Here is a 17,370-nt window from a genome sequence, read left to right on the forward strand (position 1 = left end):
TTTTTTTTTTTTTTTTTTTTGGCTATTTATGAAAGCTCAGGAGTTGTGATTTAAGCTATTTTAAAAGTCTATAATATCTTAAGACCACTCACTGTTGTTATTTTGGCCACATGACTTGTGTTTGGAGAATTAAAAACACAGCAATAATTACCTGCTTTGTAGTATAGTGATGCGTAGAAGGCAGAGAATAGAGAAAGAYGAGTGAAATCAGGCTTTTCGCCTGGAGAAGAGCTATCTCCAGCCCTCCAAAGGTAGGGACAGCAGTAAAAACCAAAAAACCTTTGCAGGAATTGAAACTGTTCCAAGTTTCYTCTCTACCCTCTAGCAGGGCCTAGCTCAGCTGTGGGGTATTTCAGGGGAAGCTGGATCCAGAGACAGCAGCCACTGCTGTCTGGTATTTTTTTCTTTTTCCTGCAGGTTTGTTTGGATCAAGTGCTTCTCATTAAAATGAGGACAATCCTCAGTCTTGTTGTSACCCAGTAAGAGCAGGATTAAATGCCCAAAGTGAAGTGCCTGTGCTGATAGCGCGCTCCTGTGTTACTGCTACTGGTAGGTGACTGGTTCCTAATCTGAAGTATCTGTGACCTGCAGAAACTTGGGGAGTTTTTTGCCTTTTATTTATTTTTTTTTTCAAACAGTAGCCAAAGGGCACAAACTATAAACTGTATTAAAACTGAACCAGTAAATAGAGTTGACAAACTGGAACATCTGCCATATGAGCAAAGGCTGAGRGAGCTGGGYCTGTTCAGCCTGGAGAAGAGGAGGCTGAGGGGGGACCTGATCAGCSTGTATAAATACCTCAAGGGAGGCAGTGAGGAGGAGGGGGCGGCCTCTTTTCAGTGGTGGSCASKGATAGGACTACAGGAAATGGATACAAACTGAAGCATGAAAAGTTCCACAGGAACCTGAGGAAAAATTTCTTAACAGTGAAGGTGACAGAGCCCTGGAACAGGCTGCCCAGAGAGGTTGTGAAGTCTTCTCTGGAGCAAAACCCACTTGGACGCAGCCTTGTGCCACGTGCTCTAGGTTGGACTAGATTATCTCTAAAGGTCCCTTCCAACCTTCAGGATCCTGTGACTCTATGACAGGGAGAGCGCTGATGACATTAGCGATGGTACTAGGACGTGGACAGGGTTGCAGTTGGCTTTGGTGGCAGGAACAGTGCATCGTGCAGCTGCCTCCCCAACCTTTCAACCCTTAAAGCTGATGCACAAGTGAACTTTAATTCCCAGTAAGGGGCATATATGCTCAAAGACTGGACATGATTTCTAACTGAAGGGGAAAGGAAGGAAAAAATGCTCATGGATCTCTTGTTTGGGTTTTTTAATGATTAAGTGTAACAAAACCAAGCAACCATGAATGAGAAGACTGTACACATACATTCAGTAGCTTCAGACATGTTAGTCTACAACTAAACTAGATGAACTGACCTCAGTACTTGTTCTCCTTACTCCTGCAGGATTCATATACAGTGCAGCTCAGAGCCACTGCTCAGAGGCAGTAGCCACATTTAGTTACCTTCAGTGGGAGCTGGATTAGGCCCAACATCACTGAAATTATTCAGTAAAAGACCTGCTTATCCTTTCTGACTCTGCTTTAGCTTCCTGCCTCTCTGTGCTYGTGTCCACTGCTCTCATGAAACCTCGAGTGGTTTATTTTTTTCAACTACTAGGAAATATCTGAAAGTTCAAGTTTATCCTTTTGACACAACCGCTTATTTCAAAGACTAGTATTTGATTCAGGCATTAGAATTACATTATCAAAAAGGAGGTTRGACTAGATGACCTCTAGAGGTCCCTTCCAACCTTAAGGATTCTATGAAAAGTGTGCAAATTAAATTTATTACCTAATCATTTAACTTCGTAGTGCAAGTACAAAACCAGTGGACCAAAAAAGAAATTTCTTAGGGAGGACAATTCAGTTCAATCATCAGTATCACAGAAGGACGCCTTCAGAACTCTTCTTCAGAAGAACGTTCTGTTTTGTAGTAACAGGTAGATCCCATGAAGGAGGAAAAAAAAAGTGTTTATAATTCATTGTGTTGAAGACCTTGAGAAATTCTGCTGGACAAGTCTTGCAAGTGTTTCTTAACCTAAGAGGAAAGCAAAAAAAAAAAAAAAAAAGGGGCTAAGCAAATGAACAGTGCTTAACAGACAAACAAAATCAGTATCCTATGTTCAGATTTTCCTATCAGTATATGTGATAATATGAAAAGTAGAGAGCAGGGGCATGTCAGGTGTGTTATAAGAGGGCTATAAAACCCAGTTGTGCTTATCAAGGAGCACCCCGAGCTCAGCACGTGTCCTAAATCCCCCCCTGCCCAAAGCCCTTCAGGCAGTCTGCACAACAGAGCCTGCTCCACAGTCCCCGGTGGAAAGGGAAAGGCAGGACCRTTGTCCTGGGCTTGTGCTCTCGGAGCAGCCCAGGAGGGAGAGGAAAGGGCCAGTCCCTGGACAACTGCATGGGCCGAGCCCGGGTTGGTCACAGCTGCCACCCAGGGACAGCTGCCCACTGCTCTGTACACAGCTGCATCACAGTGTGTGGACAGCACCTTCTGCAGCAAGGCCTCGTGGAAAACAGAGGTGGCAGAGAAATAGGGGCCATCGGGCTCACCCTAAGACTAGGGCTAGATCTACATGCAGAACAAACACAGGAAAACCGAGGCCATGCAGCAGTGTGTGAAGAAAGCTGCTCCCACCTACCTGTGCTGCAGGACCATACACAGACCCACCAGCTTCTTGGGGGTTCTCTGGTGCAGACAGCTCTGCACAGGCCTACACAGCACAGACCTAATCCTATGTGTCCCAAGCAGTTTGGAAATAATACTGCTTTTTCCTTTTTAATTAAATCACCCATGGGCTTAGAGCTTGTTCTTAGAGCTATATGACTGAACAGTACCCAACATGAGAACATCTCTCTTTAGTTAAGATTATAAATATGAACCATCAGCACTGGAAAACGCACATTTTCTCAATTGCTGAGCTTTAAACACATATAAGCACACTGGATTTATACAGACCTTATATCCTAGTTCTTTTGTCTTTTCTTCCAGCATGGCATATTTCTCTTTGTTTCTGCTCAGATGTTCCTTATCTCCCATTTCCTCCACATGCTTCAGCTTCTGGTGTGAAATCTCTAATTGCTTCTGGTAGTGATGATGCTTTTCAATTTTTGCTTCAAAGTGTTTCAGCTCCTCCTAGGAAAACAAATACACACAATTTAACAGTACTCCCTTTCCAAGATTTCCTCTTTGTCTCCGTCTCTTCATKTCAGACGTGCTTACTGCTAACGTGTTAATTATTCTGGCACCAGAAGYCTTCTCAGTTCTCTGTTTCCTAAGCATGCCCAGAAGATACATTATCAATACACAGATCATCACTAGACGGCCAATTCTGAAGGCAATGCTGAACAACAACCCTGAACAACGCGGGACCTCCAGAGGAGACTGAGGATGGCTATAAGGGATTAGGAGATGACAGGAGCAGGTACTAAAGAAAAGCTTATACATAATGGGGGAAGGTGCAAAACAATTTATAAGAGAGGCCTCTTTTCAAAATAAGTTCCTGGATTTGCTGTTTTTTTGCTAAGGTATCAACATTTTGTAGGTTTGCTCTCCACTACCTGAAATGGGATGAGTTAAATAACAAACAAAACAAAAAGATCACTTAATGYAGAACCTCTCAATAGTGGCCAGACTAACTGCCATGTTCAGCACCTGTTTAAGACGTTTAGATAACTCAGTGAGTTGCAAGAGAGACAGGAGAAACAGAGAAGTTTTTACTCATTAGAGCAAAACCAGCTCTCGGTTTTGCTACTTGCAGTTACACACCCCCTTCAAGCTCTCCATGTCTTAGGGCATGTTCTCAGTGAAGAACGCACAGACTTATAGCCCTTTCTGTGCATTACACCAAGAAAAACCCTAACAAATTTTACAGCGTGCCCCTCTGTTTGATAGGGTCCACTTAGTTTTGTTTTCTAGTGTGTTTCAGTCCAGATTGCTGACAAATTCCTCTTGCTTCAAAACATAATTTAAAAAAATYATCCTAGTTAAGACTTCCTCTTTTTTTTTTTTCCTTTCTCTCTTCCAGAGAGCACTTCTCTCTTTTCAGCATTTCTTTCATAGTTTCCTTTTGCCGTTGGACATCACAGTCTGTTTTACAACCCACTTAGGACGTGAGTTTGGAGTTTTATTGCTCTGATAAATCATTTCAGCTTTTCTTCTGCAGTCGTGCACCAGCAGAACAGCTTTTACACTCTTCATTACTAAAACCCTATAAAGGCTGGTATCAAGGCCAGTCAGAAGAAAACATGTAACTTAAGCTAATCAAAGAGACTCCACAGAACCAACAAATGATTTAATTCTCCTTTCATGGAGGTGTCAAACATACAGGTGTTTCACTATGACTCTTACTGTCTTTTTTTTTTAGAACATCTCAACATTCACAGTAAGAAGATCCAATCTGGTGAACAGAGTTTGAACAAAGGATTTTTGCTAGACTATTCAAGCACAACTATAATGTGTTCTTGCTGGTGATAAGTTTGCTTTCCGCTGAAGCAAACAGCAACCCCAAATTTACCTCTCATGCATTTGTACAGTCTCGACCAATCTGTCCCACTGAGATGAGCAGGAGCTTTGATGTAGATTTTCACGGGTTTTTCTGAAATACTTTTAAGAGCAGAGCCACTGAAACTAGTGTAATTACAGTTTGTTTCATAGGAGAATCAGGCTCCATGAGGGAAACTGGATGGACTTGAAAGCTGAGGTTTGATACCTAAAGGATACAGATTTCATTCTCTGCCAGGGGCAGTTAAAACTCTTTCATTACCTTAGCTGGAAAAGAAGCTCAAGATGTCCCTAGTCATGTCTTAAGATAAAACCATAAATACAGGCAAGTTCATCAACAAGCCCTGCAGAACTGCTTCTCCAGGCTATCAAAGCACACTGTTCTCACAATCCACTTTGATAAGGCAGTCAGATATATTTTTCCCTTCTCAAGGAACACAATTTGAGTTAAATAATAATAAAAGAAACAGCATGAATTCCAAGGGATTTTTTGTAATGCTATTTTCCTAAATAGGAGTCTTTGTTCTGGTAACTCTGGATAACTTCCATACTGCTCCAACATGGAAAGTTAGCAGTACAAGAGGCAGACAGGAGAGGAAAATGCTTGTGTTTCTCACATTCACTGCTACCCAAAGCAGTAATCACTTGAGACCTCAGAAAAGACAGGGAAACCTGTTACATCACAAACAAACAGGGCCTGATCCTTGAAAGATTTCGAATATATAACTCCTACTTTCACAAGTTTCAGTACTTTCATTTTGATGAGTATAATAGAACATTTCATACTAGATACACCCATATCTGTATATCTGAAATATTACTATCCATGTGTGTCTCATTTATTTTTGTCTGAAGAAAAATAGAAAAGGGTGGCACTCAGAATAACATAGGCAGAGTTTGCTTCTTTATGCAGGGCAATGCCCTTTCCATAACGAATCTCACTGGAATTTTACTTACCCGAAAAGATTCAAGTTCTTTCTCAGTAAAGTTGGCTGATTTGGCCATGTCCCACAAGTCAATCACTCTTGGTTCCTCAAATTCTAAACAGATACATATCACTGAATGAAAATCTGGACACAATGTGTTCACGTCCACTTTTTACAGAAGATGATGCCTTCACATACACAAGCAGATGTACTAAACATTGCTTTACTAACTGGTCTATTTAGCTTAAGAGGGAAGGAAAACCCAAGTTCTTAACTGAAAGCTTTAGCACTGTAGTAATTCTTTTTAAAAAAGCAAAATACACCAGGAACTGATGACTGGAGTTATTTGCTCCACATGTTGTCCCACTTGGCTGTTCCTCTGGGTGAGAAGAAATAATATCCTCTCTCATGGAACGGTTGTCTTAACTAGCCTGGTTGGCTGGCAACACTGTGTACTGAAATTATACCTTATTAATTGCCCATAGAGTTTTTATAYGAAATCGATATTAAAAAGAGAAGAAAAACAGTGTCATCATACCACTGTTTGTGTCATATCCCTGGTGACTGACTTTACGCAAACGCTCAAACCCCTGATTAATGCTTCTTAGCTTCTCTTTGAGTTCTCTGTGTTTGCTGTGCAAGACCTCTTCTTTTACCAGGTTCTCTTCAGATGGGTTGATAACATTCTTGTGAATATCTGTTAACAGAGAAAAGTTTTTAGTGATTGTGAGCCAAATCCTGATAGGTCAAAAGCTCCAGAAATCTCCCCCACTGGGAATTAACAAAAGATACTTAGTTCTCAGCACTAGGGGTTAGTGTAAATAAAGCACTAATGCCACACTCTAAGCAGTCCTAAGTCCTTTTATAGGTGACTACAAAGTAACATTAGTGACCCTCAATCTTATGCAGGGTGACGGAAAGGAAGTTTTTTTTAACCTATTACTGACTGCTAGCTATGATTTTAATATTTGTTAATTGTTCTAATTTGACTAGGTAGGCAATATTCCAATGAAATAGTCTGGGAATGGTTGGCTACTCCTGGGCCCCCTTCCGTGGCCATTTCGGATACTGCTTTTAGCAGTCATGAATAAATTGGGACATCAGATGCTGAAATGACTTCCAGCAACTTCAGCTTGGATGGCATAGAGTAGGCATCAAGATGACTATGAACTTCTTAAAATACTTTGTCTCCGACAAAAATTTTAGCTAGGGTTAATACAGCAAGCTGCATTCAGCCTGTCAAAGCTTTAATACCCTGGGCTCAGAGTCTAACATTCCAGACATATCCTTTTGGGCTGCCAGCTGGTGAGATAAAATGTGCATGTGCTGCAGACCTTAGGACCTCATTTTGAAGCATTTTTTTCTAGCAACCTACAATGGCCATGATTGCTAATCTAATATCTTCCCTGCTTGAAGCATGGTCAAAAATCAGGAAAATGAATGAGCGATACTTTCATTAGCTGGCAAGATTTGGAGCATCTAATGCAGACCTTAAACTAGTAAACTAAACTTAATCTAATCAGCATTTATCTGGGAATGCACCAGTTATCTGGGAATGTGAGCAACTGCAAGCAGTTCTGAGAAATACAACAGTCACACTTTAACATTTTCAAAGAAACTTGGAAACAATGGAGGTAGCGAGCACAGAAAGAGCTGCACTGATCTGGAAGCATCAAAAAAATAGTTCAGATACCTTCTGTTCTGCTCACGGTCTCTAATAGAATATTGTATTCATGAATCTTTTCTTTGTGATGCTTAAATTCTCGCCAAAGCTTATCCAGCTCCTCATCAGAGAACTTGCCAGAGGTCTTGGCCTGAAAGAGACACGAGCTCATTATGCTTCCCAGGCCGAGCGCTGTTACATGTACTCAGCTGCCACTATTTCTTTCAACTTCCCACCACGTTTAGAAAATGATTTAAGTCCAACTTTTCCTTAGATCTTTTAAGYCCATTTATGTAAAGACAAGATTTAGACAGTGAAGGACACAGTGGCTTCACTCACGTCAAAAGGTGGTTTACTTCGGATTTACAAAGCTGCAATTCCTATGAACTACCCACTGAAAAATCCTCTGCCATTTACATGCTGYGAGAAACAATCAGAAACAGAAAAAAGGGACACTGAGCAATATATACAAGTTTAAGAGGACTGTCTGCAGGGATACAGCCTGACATTAAGTCTCTACTCAAGAAATCTTACTCTCCTGTCAAGTGAACAGTATCTATCACTGCCATGTTCTTCTTTTGCAGTGAAATGCTCTTCACTGGACTAGTTTTTAGCAATGAGGGAAGCACTGCTCATACAGTTACAACACTGCCTGCAGTGCCTGGTGACTAACTCTACTTGCTGCAAAACATCCTAAAAGTGAGTGGGTTTAGYACATATGAAGCCTCAACTCTTTTTTTGCTTAGGGAATATTTCTGAGCGATACAGGCACTTCACCGTTCCCCAAAGCACATGACATCACGTCCCTTCCAGGGCTGTGTCTAGTTACAGTAACGTTTTAAAAAACGGTAAATCTTTTTTCTCTGCTTTACCTCCACAGCAGTACACTGCTCCAAGAATGCTTTGTTTCTGGAAATTGCACTCACCTTGCTCCACAACTTTTCCAGTCTTGGATCATCTAGTGTATCACTTTCTGTACCATCTTTAATGTAGTTGGTATCAACTAGATGAGAGTCCTTCTTTCCATTCATGCCATATTTAGTCATAATGACTGTAGGAAGAGTAGAAGATACAGAACCATTAAAATCAACCATGAATATATGGCTGCTGAGGAGCTGTCCCTGTCCTTGACTTGCTCATATCTCCACATGAGGAAGAACTTCTTTACTGTGAGGGTGACAGAGCCCTGGAACAGGCTGCCCACAGAGGCCGTGGAGTCTCCTTCTCTGGAGATCTTCCAGACCTGCCTGGATGATGTCTAGAGGTCCCTTCCAACCTCAACCACTCTGTGATTCCCACAGCTCCCTGCTGACCTCCAGAGAACTTGAACATGCTCAGTCCCATGAAAGATAACCTGTTATTTAATGATTCTCCCACAAGCACAGGCATCTAACCACATATGTCCAATGGAAAATTTAGAACTCTTCTGCAAAGATACACCTTACCATTTAAGTTGCGTCTAAGTTTGGCTTCTTTCTCTCCATCTTCATCGAGCCCTTCAGCCTTCAGCTTTTTCCAGCTTAGTTCATCCTTTTCTTGTATTTTTAGGTCACTGTGCAACTCTGCCAGTTTCACAGCAGAGAGATGAAGCTATAAGATCAGAAAAAGGTTTGTATTCAGTTATGTGGAGTCGCCTCTTGCTGCAGCATTGCTGCTGTTACTYCAGGAGCCAGCACAGCACACAACACATTTTTTTTTCTTTTATTGAAATGGGTTTTATCTGTCTGAATTTAAAAGCCTTATGGAATGAGCCATGGCATAAATAAATCTCTTATCARTGAATGGTTCTATGCCCTCAGCAGGCCAGTACTAAGTGATAGCAACAATGTAGCCTTCCCTTTCAGGTCTTCAACTACTTGGAAAACCATGAAATAATGTAAGGGTTAAGAAGTTGCATCCCTCTTTGGAGTTTCTTCAGGCAGTATTTAAAAGAGATTTTCCCACCCACTATTAGTAGGGCTACCTTTAAAAACGTAACCAAATGGCGTTTGTTTGTTTCTGATGAAAAAGAATTGGAAAACAAACAAACAAGAACAACAACAACAMAAACACGCWCTTGTTCCCCTTTCTTTGTTTACTACTGAATTTCTTTTAGGCCTGAAAATTAAAACCACCCAGTTTCAATATTTCACAAAAGACAGCCACAATGAAATGAATGTGCCATTGCCACAGAACGTGCTTTCTTCTGGATCTCCTTCTAACCCTACAGAGAAAACAAGTATGGAGACAACTAACGTGCAAAACGACGCTTCGGAAGGAAGAYTGAGTAAAAAGTTTGCTGTAAATTGTGAAGGAAATGACTGACCAAGTCAGAAGTTCCTTATTCTGTTAGCATTAAAGAAGCATGGACTTAATACGCCGTTAGACTGAACAGATACTGAAAAAGATCTGCAATAATTCAATTAAAAACTAATTCTGCTCCAAAAGACTGCAAAAGAACACTACGATATTTTAAATGTATAACTTGATCATCAGAGATGAACTAAGATATCRAACATTACACAGCTCACTTTGTCAGAAGTCTTACGCAGACAGTGCAGTCTCATAAACATACGCAGCTTTGGGTTTGTTTAAAAGCTCCAGAGAAGRGTGTTAGATCTTCTAAATGGAAAGTTTAGAGGCCCTTGGTCATTAAAACCAGGCACATTTTTTTACATAAAAAATAAGTAATGATATTAGGCCCACTGTTATTTAAGGGAAAAAATCCTAATTATTCTGTTCGAATTTCTCCCAATTTCAATAATATTTCTCTGATTTCAATTTACTATGGAGTTCAAGAAACTATCCCTTTAGACGTCAGTCTCATTTATATCGCACAAAGGTGACTACATAGGCTAATCAAAAGTATACACTTTTAGAGCTGTCTCCCTTAGAGATCATCTTATGCAGACCCCAGAATGACACCAGATTAAAATAAATAAAAAAAAGTCTTTCCTTCCTTTATCACTTTCCTCACTTTACCGTCAACAACATAAGGAATGTATTGGCTTAAGTATCTAAAAGCAGAGGTGAAAAGCTCAAATTAATCATTAAGTAACAAAGCCCCTAGTTACTCATTCCCTTTGCTCTCTGAAAGTTAATACCCAAGATGGGGATGTAGCAGCGCTGGACCCGAGCACCAGGATCAGGACAACTTGCTGGTCCAGCTACAATCATCAGCTCCAGCAGCATTGTTGGCTTCTGTGTGTGTAGCAGGGAGGGAAACCTGCTTCCCTGCAAGGTTTGAAGTGTAACATGCTCTGGAACCAGCTGCTCTGGCATGGACAGCAGCCCCTGAGAACGGGCGATACGAGAACGACACCAAGTGATTATGTGAGATCAGCAGGAAATGGTTTGTGAAACCTGCACAGATCTGTCACCGACTCGAGCTACGGGGTCAGGGTCTGTCCGAGAGGCGCCCTGCGAGCCAAATCCCTCTGGTGACATTTTATATGAAACACGCCGCTATGGAAAGGGAAATTTGAAAAGCTGCAGGGAAAAAAACAATACAAACACCCTCTGCAGTGAAAAAACAGGGAGCTCTTCATTTCCAGCCTGCTATTTAACAAAAGCCGCCACCACCATCAGAACCAGGGAAGGCGCGTTCAGCATTTGACCATCATTTCAAAGCACATCTAACGTAGGCCTGAGTTTGGGATTTTCCTCCCATTCCAAATCCTGCCCCAACATGCTGAAAAAAAACCCCTACTTTCTAAAACACCATTTGGGTGTTTATATAATTCAAAAGTGCAATTCCAGGGGTGGCAAAGTCAGGCCGAGCAGGTGTTGCATCTTTAATMTCTGGCCTATACTTGTGAAAATTACTATAGCTCAGTTCTTTAYCATGATGGACAAACATCCCTTTCACATTGGAACACCATGGGGCATGACTCAATGTAGGTGATAAGAAGAATCTCAAATTTGAATTCCAGACAGTCCAGGTATGGAAAAATATATATAGGGYAAAAATTAAGGAGGAGTTAATGCTACCTCCGTCATATTTAATTGTCTGTTGTTCGGCCTTCTCCAACAGCCAGGTCATGGCCAGAGGTGCGTGAGTGGCCACTCCTGTGACCTCATCCCGTCCTTCTCCCACTGAGGGAAGGGCTGTTCTCGGTTGTTTCCATGCTGGGAGGTTGGATACAACTCCAGAGTACCACGGAGGGGCTCGAAGGTTGGATTCAGCCCTGTCAGTAATRCTGCCATGGGCCGGCCGAGGGTGTCTGCTCCCGGCGGGATAGCTCAGCTTCGATAGCTCAGCTTGGGGAAYGCACACCCAGGAATCCCGGGAAACCCCAGGGAAGCCGGGATCGTTTTCCTCGGCCCGAAGGAAGGAGCCGTTGGCAGGCGCCGAGCCCGGCCTGCCCGCCTGCTCCTCTCCCCGCCAGCCCGGGCCGGGCCCTCACGGGCTCCGCCGGCGCCGCAGCCCCCCGCGGCCGCGCTCTGCGCGCACTCACCCGCTGCGCCTTCTCCCACACCTGGTTGAGCCTCACCACGCGGAACTCGGCGGCCTCGCGCGGCTTGGCGCCCGCCAGGCCCTCGTTGGCCTCCCGCGAGTACTTSCCCGCGTGGGCGCCGAGGGCGAGGAGCAGCGCGGCGCCCAGCGCCGCCACCGCCGCCATGTCCTGCCGCGCGCCGACTACAACTCCCGGCGTGCTCCGCGGCCAGGCGACTACAGCTCCCGGCGTGCCCCGGGCGGCCGCCGTTGGGGCGGGGGGGAGGCCGCCGTTGGGGCGCACGTTGTTCCCGTGGAGCGGSGACTCTTCGTGTTTCTGCGTCTCGCAGAAATGTTGGTCACGCAGAAATGTAGAAACGCGGTGCACGCGGCTCTGCTTATGAGCTTGGTGTGGTGCTCTGCACCCTGACGTGAGTGCCAATGCTCTTGCCAGCGCCCCATGTTCAAAACGAGCCTATCGGGGCTTCAGCCATGACAGGGTTTTAGTTTCTGCTTCAGTACCAGGCCTTGTCCCAATATACTGAATAAACAAGCAAACAAAAACAAACAAACAAACAAACAAAAAAAAAAACACACACAAAAACCCCCAAATCACCACCACCACCAAAACAACAAAAAAAACCAGGCTGGGCGGGCCACTTTAATTCAAAGTGCAATTTAGGTGCTGTCAAATTTAGGCCAGTTAGATGTTTCTGACTTAAAATCTGCCCCATACATGTGAAAGTTACTGTAGTACACTTGCCATGGTAGATTTGCCCCCTTTTTAAACGTGGTGTGTTAGAGCAAGAGTTACTGAGGATGTAGGGGATGTGAAGCATCTCAAGCCTGAATTTCAGATGAGCTAGGTATTAAAAAAAAAAAAAAAAAAAGACATGATAGGAGGATATCAGGATACCTTCCTGATAGGAGGGTATGGACAGTACTGTCATTATAGACTGTGACACCTCTTACCTGCTCAGTGCCTTGCTGCCCTGCGTATCCATCGGCAACGTGTTATCATCCAGGCAGGATGGGCATGTTTTTTCTTTTTACAGGATTTTTACAGGATTTTCAATTTTTGAGAATTATACTGTGCCTGATAAGTAATATAGCTGTCTTTACTCTTCCCCTGTTTCATAACCCAGTGCCGAGAAGCTCAATTGTAGGAATCTAAATGCTGACACTTTAAGACCAAACTGCAAAAGAGAATTAACGTATCTCAGTGTCACCTCATGTCTAAATTAAAGAATATTTTTCTGGTTTTGAGCAGTGAAGTGTGCCAGCAAAATAATGGTGGGGAAACAAGCCTAACMGCCTCCTCAGGGTCTTGTAGAGCTCTCCGCATCGGTTTTAGGAYTTAAAGCTTGTTTTAGTCTCATTATTAGAATGTGTATATGTATCGATGAGTCATTTTGGAACAGATGGTTTTTGTCTGTCATTTGTGGCACTGATTGCCTGAGTTTTCAGGCTATCTGCAAATAAATAAGGTTTCCATACAGGTTCCTGGTAAGGAAGCATACAGGTTTTGTAAGCTGGTACTATATACAAATCATAAATGCATCTTTTCCTAAATTCTTAGCCAACCGAGCACTAGACTAAGCCAGAGCCAGGTGACCTGTAATTTTACCAAAATTGATTTAATTATTTTAATGTCAGATACACTTGTTTTCTCTGAAAATACTCAACACCATAATGAGCAACAAATTATGCCCTACTAGTTCCTCTTTAACCTGTATCTAACTGTAACCTAGCAGGAACCATTTTCTTAAACACCCTTTCTTGTCTGTCCTGACCATAAAAAGAGCATGTACACTTGCCTTTTGAATATGACTTAAATTATTTTAGAATATCTGTATTTAAGGAAGGCAAATAATTTCAGAACTCCATTAGCTAGGGTGGATTTTTTTTGTAGGATGATCTTGCTTTTAAGATCATGCTCTGTTTTAGTTAAAATACAGGCAGATTCTGTGAACTTAGATTTATCAGTCTGCTCCTTGACTGACCTTTTATCTTTCCTGAGATAATTTGATATAGAGATGTTTTTTGCTTATCTAAGTATAAAACTGTGCCCAAAATGTAAAAGCAATAATAATTGTATCTTGGCTATGTATATTTTATTAAACAGGCCCATTCATAAAGATGTGCTATAAAAAAACTCAGTGAAAGATTTGAGAATGACAAACAATTGTGAATCCTAATTGGGATTGGTTATCAGACTTGTATCCATGCTATAAATAGGATTTTTCCTAATTTTAAGAAGATAAGTCATGATGCCTGACATTACTTAGTGGTTCAGTAAATTATAGTATATCATAGCACATAGCTTGGACAGAGGCTCAAGCAAAGACTAACTTTCTCATCCATAGGAAGGGAAAGAAGAATAATGTAACTTTTTTCTAGAATGTAATTGGCAAACAAACAAACAAAAAACCAACTCAGATACTTTCTAATTCAAAAGTTCACCCAGTTATGGATTCCTATATGATTGCTTTTGTCTGTGAAGCCTTTCCTGTTATCTAGGCAATGCTTTTTGAGCAGTCTGTGTTCTACCTATAGCAACCTCATGGTATCACATTTATTAAATAGTACAGAGTGTTTCTGTAAGAATATAGGGGTCCTCAGAGAGTCAAGATTCACTTGTGACTTCCTCTGAGATGCAGCCTGACCTTGAAAAGAGAACCAGAAGTGTAACTTAACACCAGCCATATTCTCTTAATTCTCCAGGATTTATTCATATGTAGGATTAAGTCCCATTTTATTTSTTATTTGTTATTTGTTTATCCTTGTAAAGGTTCAGGAGCTGGGCTTGCTGTCCATGCTGGTAAATCTCCATGCTGGCCTTTAGGTTGTCAGGATTGGTAACACAGAAGCTTTGTGGATCAAGAGGGCTCTGGAGTTAACTTGCTTGTCTTTGCCCAGTTAGTGACATCCAAGTACAGTTTTTGCCTCTGAATTTGTAAACACATGGAGATCTTTTTTTCTTGTTTTACTTTCTGTGACTAATGGAAGAAAAATCATCATTCTGGATCTTATATATTAGCTATACACAGAGGTGTGTAGTTCGCTGTGTTCAAATTCAGCTTAAATAATTATTTAATAATTATGGACCTCTTATTTATTAAATATTATGAAGAGGCCCTATGTTCAGGGGCTCTTCAGCCCGAAGAAGAGAAGGCTGAGAGGGGACCTGATCGGTGCCTAAAAGTACATCAAGGGAGGCAGTGAGGAGGATRGGGCAGCCTCTTTTCAGTGGTGGCCACGGATAGGAATAGAGGAAACGGCCACAAACTGAAGCACCAAAAGTTCCACAGGAACTTGAAGAAAAATTTCTTAACAGTGAGGGTGAGAGATCCCTGGCACAGGCTGCCCAGGGAGTCTGTGGAGTCTCTTCTCTGGAGACCTTCAAAACCCGCTTGGATGCCACCCTGTGCCACGTGCTCTGGGTGACCCTGCGTGTGTAGGGGTTTGGACTGGATGATCTCTGAAGGTCCCTTCCAACTTTAAGGAATCTATTTTTTCTATGATTCTATAATTCAGGTGTCCTTTAGGTTTTCCAGTACAAAACAGTCAGAGATTCATATCCGCACTGAGCTCAAATCTCTCATCGAAGGCACGCTCCTTTCTGTCAAGGGCYTAAGTCTCTTTTTTTCCCTCTGTCCTGCTCCGTAACTCACCAAGCAAGGTCAAAGGCGGATCCTGGACATGAGCTTGAGCCCTTCCGCAGGGTTGCGAGCTGGAGCTGGATTCTTCTGCCGTTCCCTTCAGGAGTCTGTGATATCTCAGAGYGATGGAAAGCCACAGTTGTCTTGGCAACACCTCATGCGTTCATTCCCCAAGAGGCCTGAGGGCTGCGCCCGTTCCAGCCTCGCCAGCCTTCCTGTGTGGTGCAAACTGTTTTCAGGTGGGAGAAGTGGTCCCTCCTCCTGCCAGCATGTCTCCCGGGTTCTCTGCATGAGTGACTCTCGACTCTCTGTTCTAACAAATCCAAACAATTTGCCCTTTTCCAGCCTCTGAATTTGTACGGCTCCTTTGAGCCAAATCCAAACTGTAGGAAAACATCTGTGGTGTGGATTAAACCTGTAATATTTCATATGGTCCCTTGAACTTAAGCAATGTAACTGCTCTCTTAAACAGCTTCTTTATTTTCTCTGGATTTAATTCTCTTCATTCAGGCAGGAAGTTTATCTGGGAATAAAGATTCCCAACAAATGGGGAGATGTTTGTTATCATACTAGTATCTTACCTCTGTCCCTCATGTGAATTACTGAAATACTGAAATACTGAAAGAGAGCAAACCAGTTTAGAAATTATTTTGAAATATGTATTCTTACTCTCTTTTCTTTTTAATGTGTTTTACTTTAGTGAAAGAAAAGCAGTAATATTTGTAAAATATCACTGCAGAATATCTTTCCGGAGTAGTTAATTCACATGGGTGGTTAACAATTTTGTATTTCCATAATCTTACTGCAAGTACTTTGGCTAACATATTTAAAGTATATTTTAGGTGATACCAAAGGTAACTGCGTGCTGCTAATAATCCCTTATGAATTGTGTCTTTCTAAAAAAGAATATTTATGGCTGATGGAAGTGGACTTTGACTTTGTGAAAAGAAAAAAGTATTCATTGGCGTTCTTGGCTGTTTTAATTCTCTTGACACAGCTCTAGATCACTCGTGGCTTGTTGTAGTGGATCCCACTTTCCTTTTTATCTAATTCCCAACACGTGTTTATATAGGCTTTTTCTTTCTTCATAACTGCTAAGGGGATAATAAGGATTACTTAAGTAAAATTTTGATTCATTTCAACAAGCTGAAGTTTTCATATTGAGTAAGATTTAATTCTTTAAGACGTGGCTTCTTTAGCACTCAGATTGGAATTTGAGAATTTATTCTTTCATAGTCCTGTTGATACCAGCATGAAATGTATTGCTGTGAGACTATGTATATTTTAAATATTAAAGAGCATATTAATATTAAATATTAATATTTAATTAATAGTTAATCATAAATTATAAATATATAGATATAAATATATTCATATAKAAATAATATAAATATTAAATATTAATATTTAATATTAAAGAGTATAAAAGGCAAGCTTTTTATAGAAATGGAGCTTGTGAATTAGAAGTGTAAAATAAACAATTGGTGTAAAATAAACAGACTAAATGGAAACAGGTATCTCACCTGCCAAAGAAAAACAGCTCTTCTCTGAACTGAAACCCATCAATATAACTCATGTCTGGGGTCTAATTCAATCAAAAAACACACTAGAAATTTAGTAATATGTGAAATAATGAAAAGGATTCTGAAAATTGAYAAGTGTCATGGCTTTGAATATTATATATTTAAGTACTGCATTTTTCTCTGATAAGACTATCACAAATAATCGTCTGGAACTCTTTTCCTCCTGAATGCTCCTTAGGGGAGCTTAGCAGTGCAATGCAGAAACAAACCTGACAGATACATTCCTCTCTGGGGCTCCTTTACATCAAGTTTTTGTCAGAGTAACTATGTCTTTTTTTCCTCAGAAATTTAGTTAAGGATGCCTTAAAAATGCTCTTGCAGTTTAACTACTTCTGTTTTCTTCCTACAGAAACGTAGGACAGCGATTCTGATGACTTCTAGCCGTCTGGTTGCTGTGAGGTGTGAGAATATGAGGTCTTCAGTGCAGAGCAAATGCACCTGTACGTTGGTGTGTGGTTTAGTTGCCACCTTGAATCGTTTCTGCCTCGTGTGTCTCTGGTAGCTGTTGGGACGGAGCGCCTGAATCCAGCAGGAGACGAGGCCGAATCCAGAACAGAG

The 17,370-nt window shown here is 41.6% G+C and overlaps 1 protein-coding gene across 1 annotated transcript; it reads right to left on the minus strand.

Moving 5' to 3' along the window:
- Positions 1–1,381: 1,381 nt before the first annotated feature.
- Positions 1,382–11,776, minus strand: LRPAP1 (LDL receptor related protein associated protein 1). Its single transcript, XM_026034152.1, has 8 exons — positions 11,590–11,776; positions 8,599–8,743; positions 8,080–8,204; positions 7,184–7,304; positions 6,029–6,187; positions 5,522–5,604; positions 3,020–3,196; positions 1,382–2,092 (listed from the first exon to the last, which is right to left on the minus strand). The coding sequence occupies exons 1-8, from the start codon at positions 11,752–11,754 to the stop codon at positions 2,027–2,029; spliced, it is 1,041 nt and encodes a 346-aa protein (XP_025889937.1). The 5' UTR covers positions 11,755–11,776; the 3' UTR covers positions 1,382–2,026.
- Between the last annotated feature and the right edge of the window lie 5,594 nt (positions 11,777–17,370).

This window comes from Nothoprocta perdicaria, unplaced genomic scaffold (assembly GCF_003342845.1).
Source record: "Nothoprocta perdicaria isolate Ctin4 unplaced genomic scaffold, notPer1 scaffold_14, whole genome shotgun sequence".
In the NCBI taxonomy this organism is placed as follows: Eukaryota; Metazoa; Chordata; class Aves; order Tinamiformes; family Tinamidae; genus Nothoprocta; species Nothoprocta perdicaria.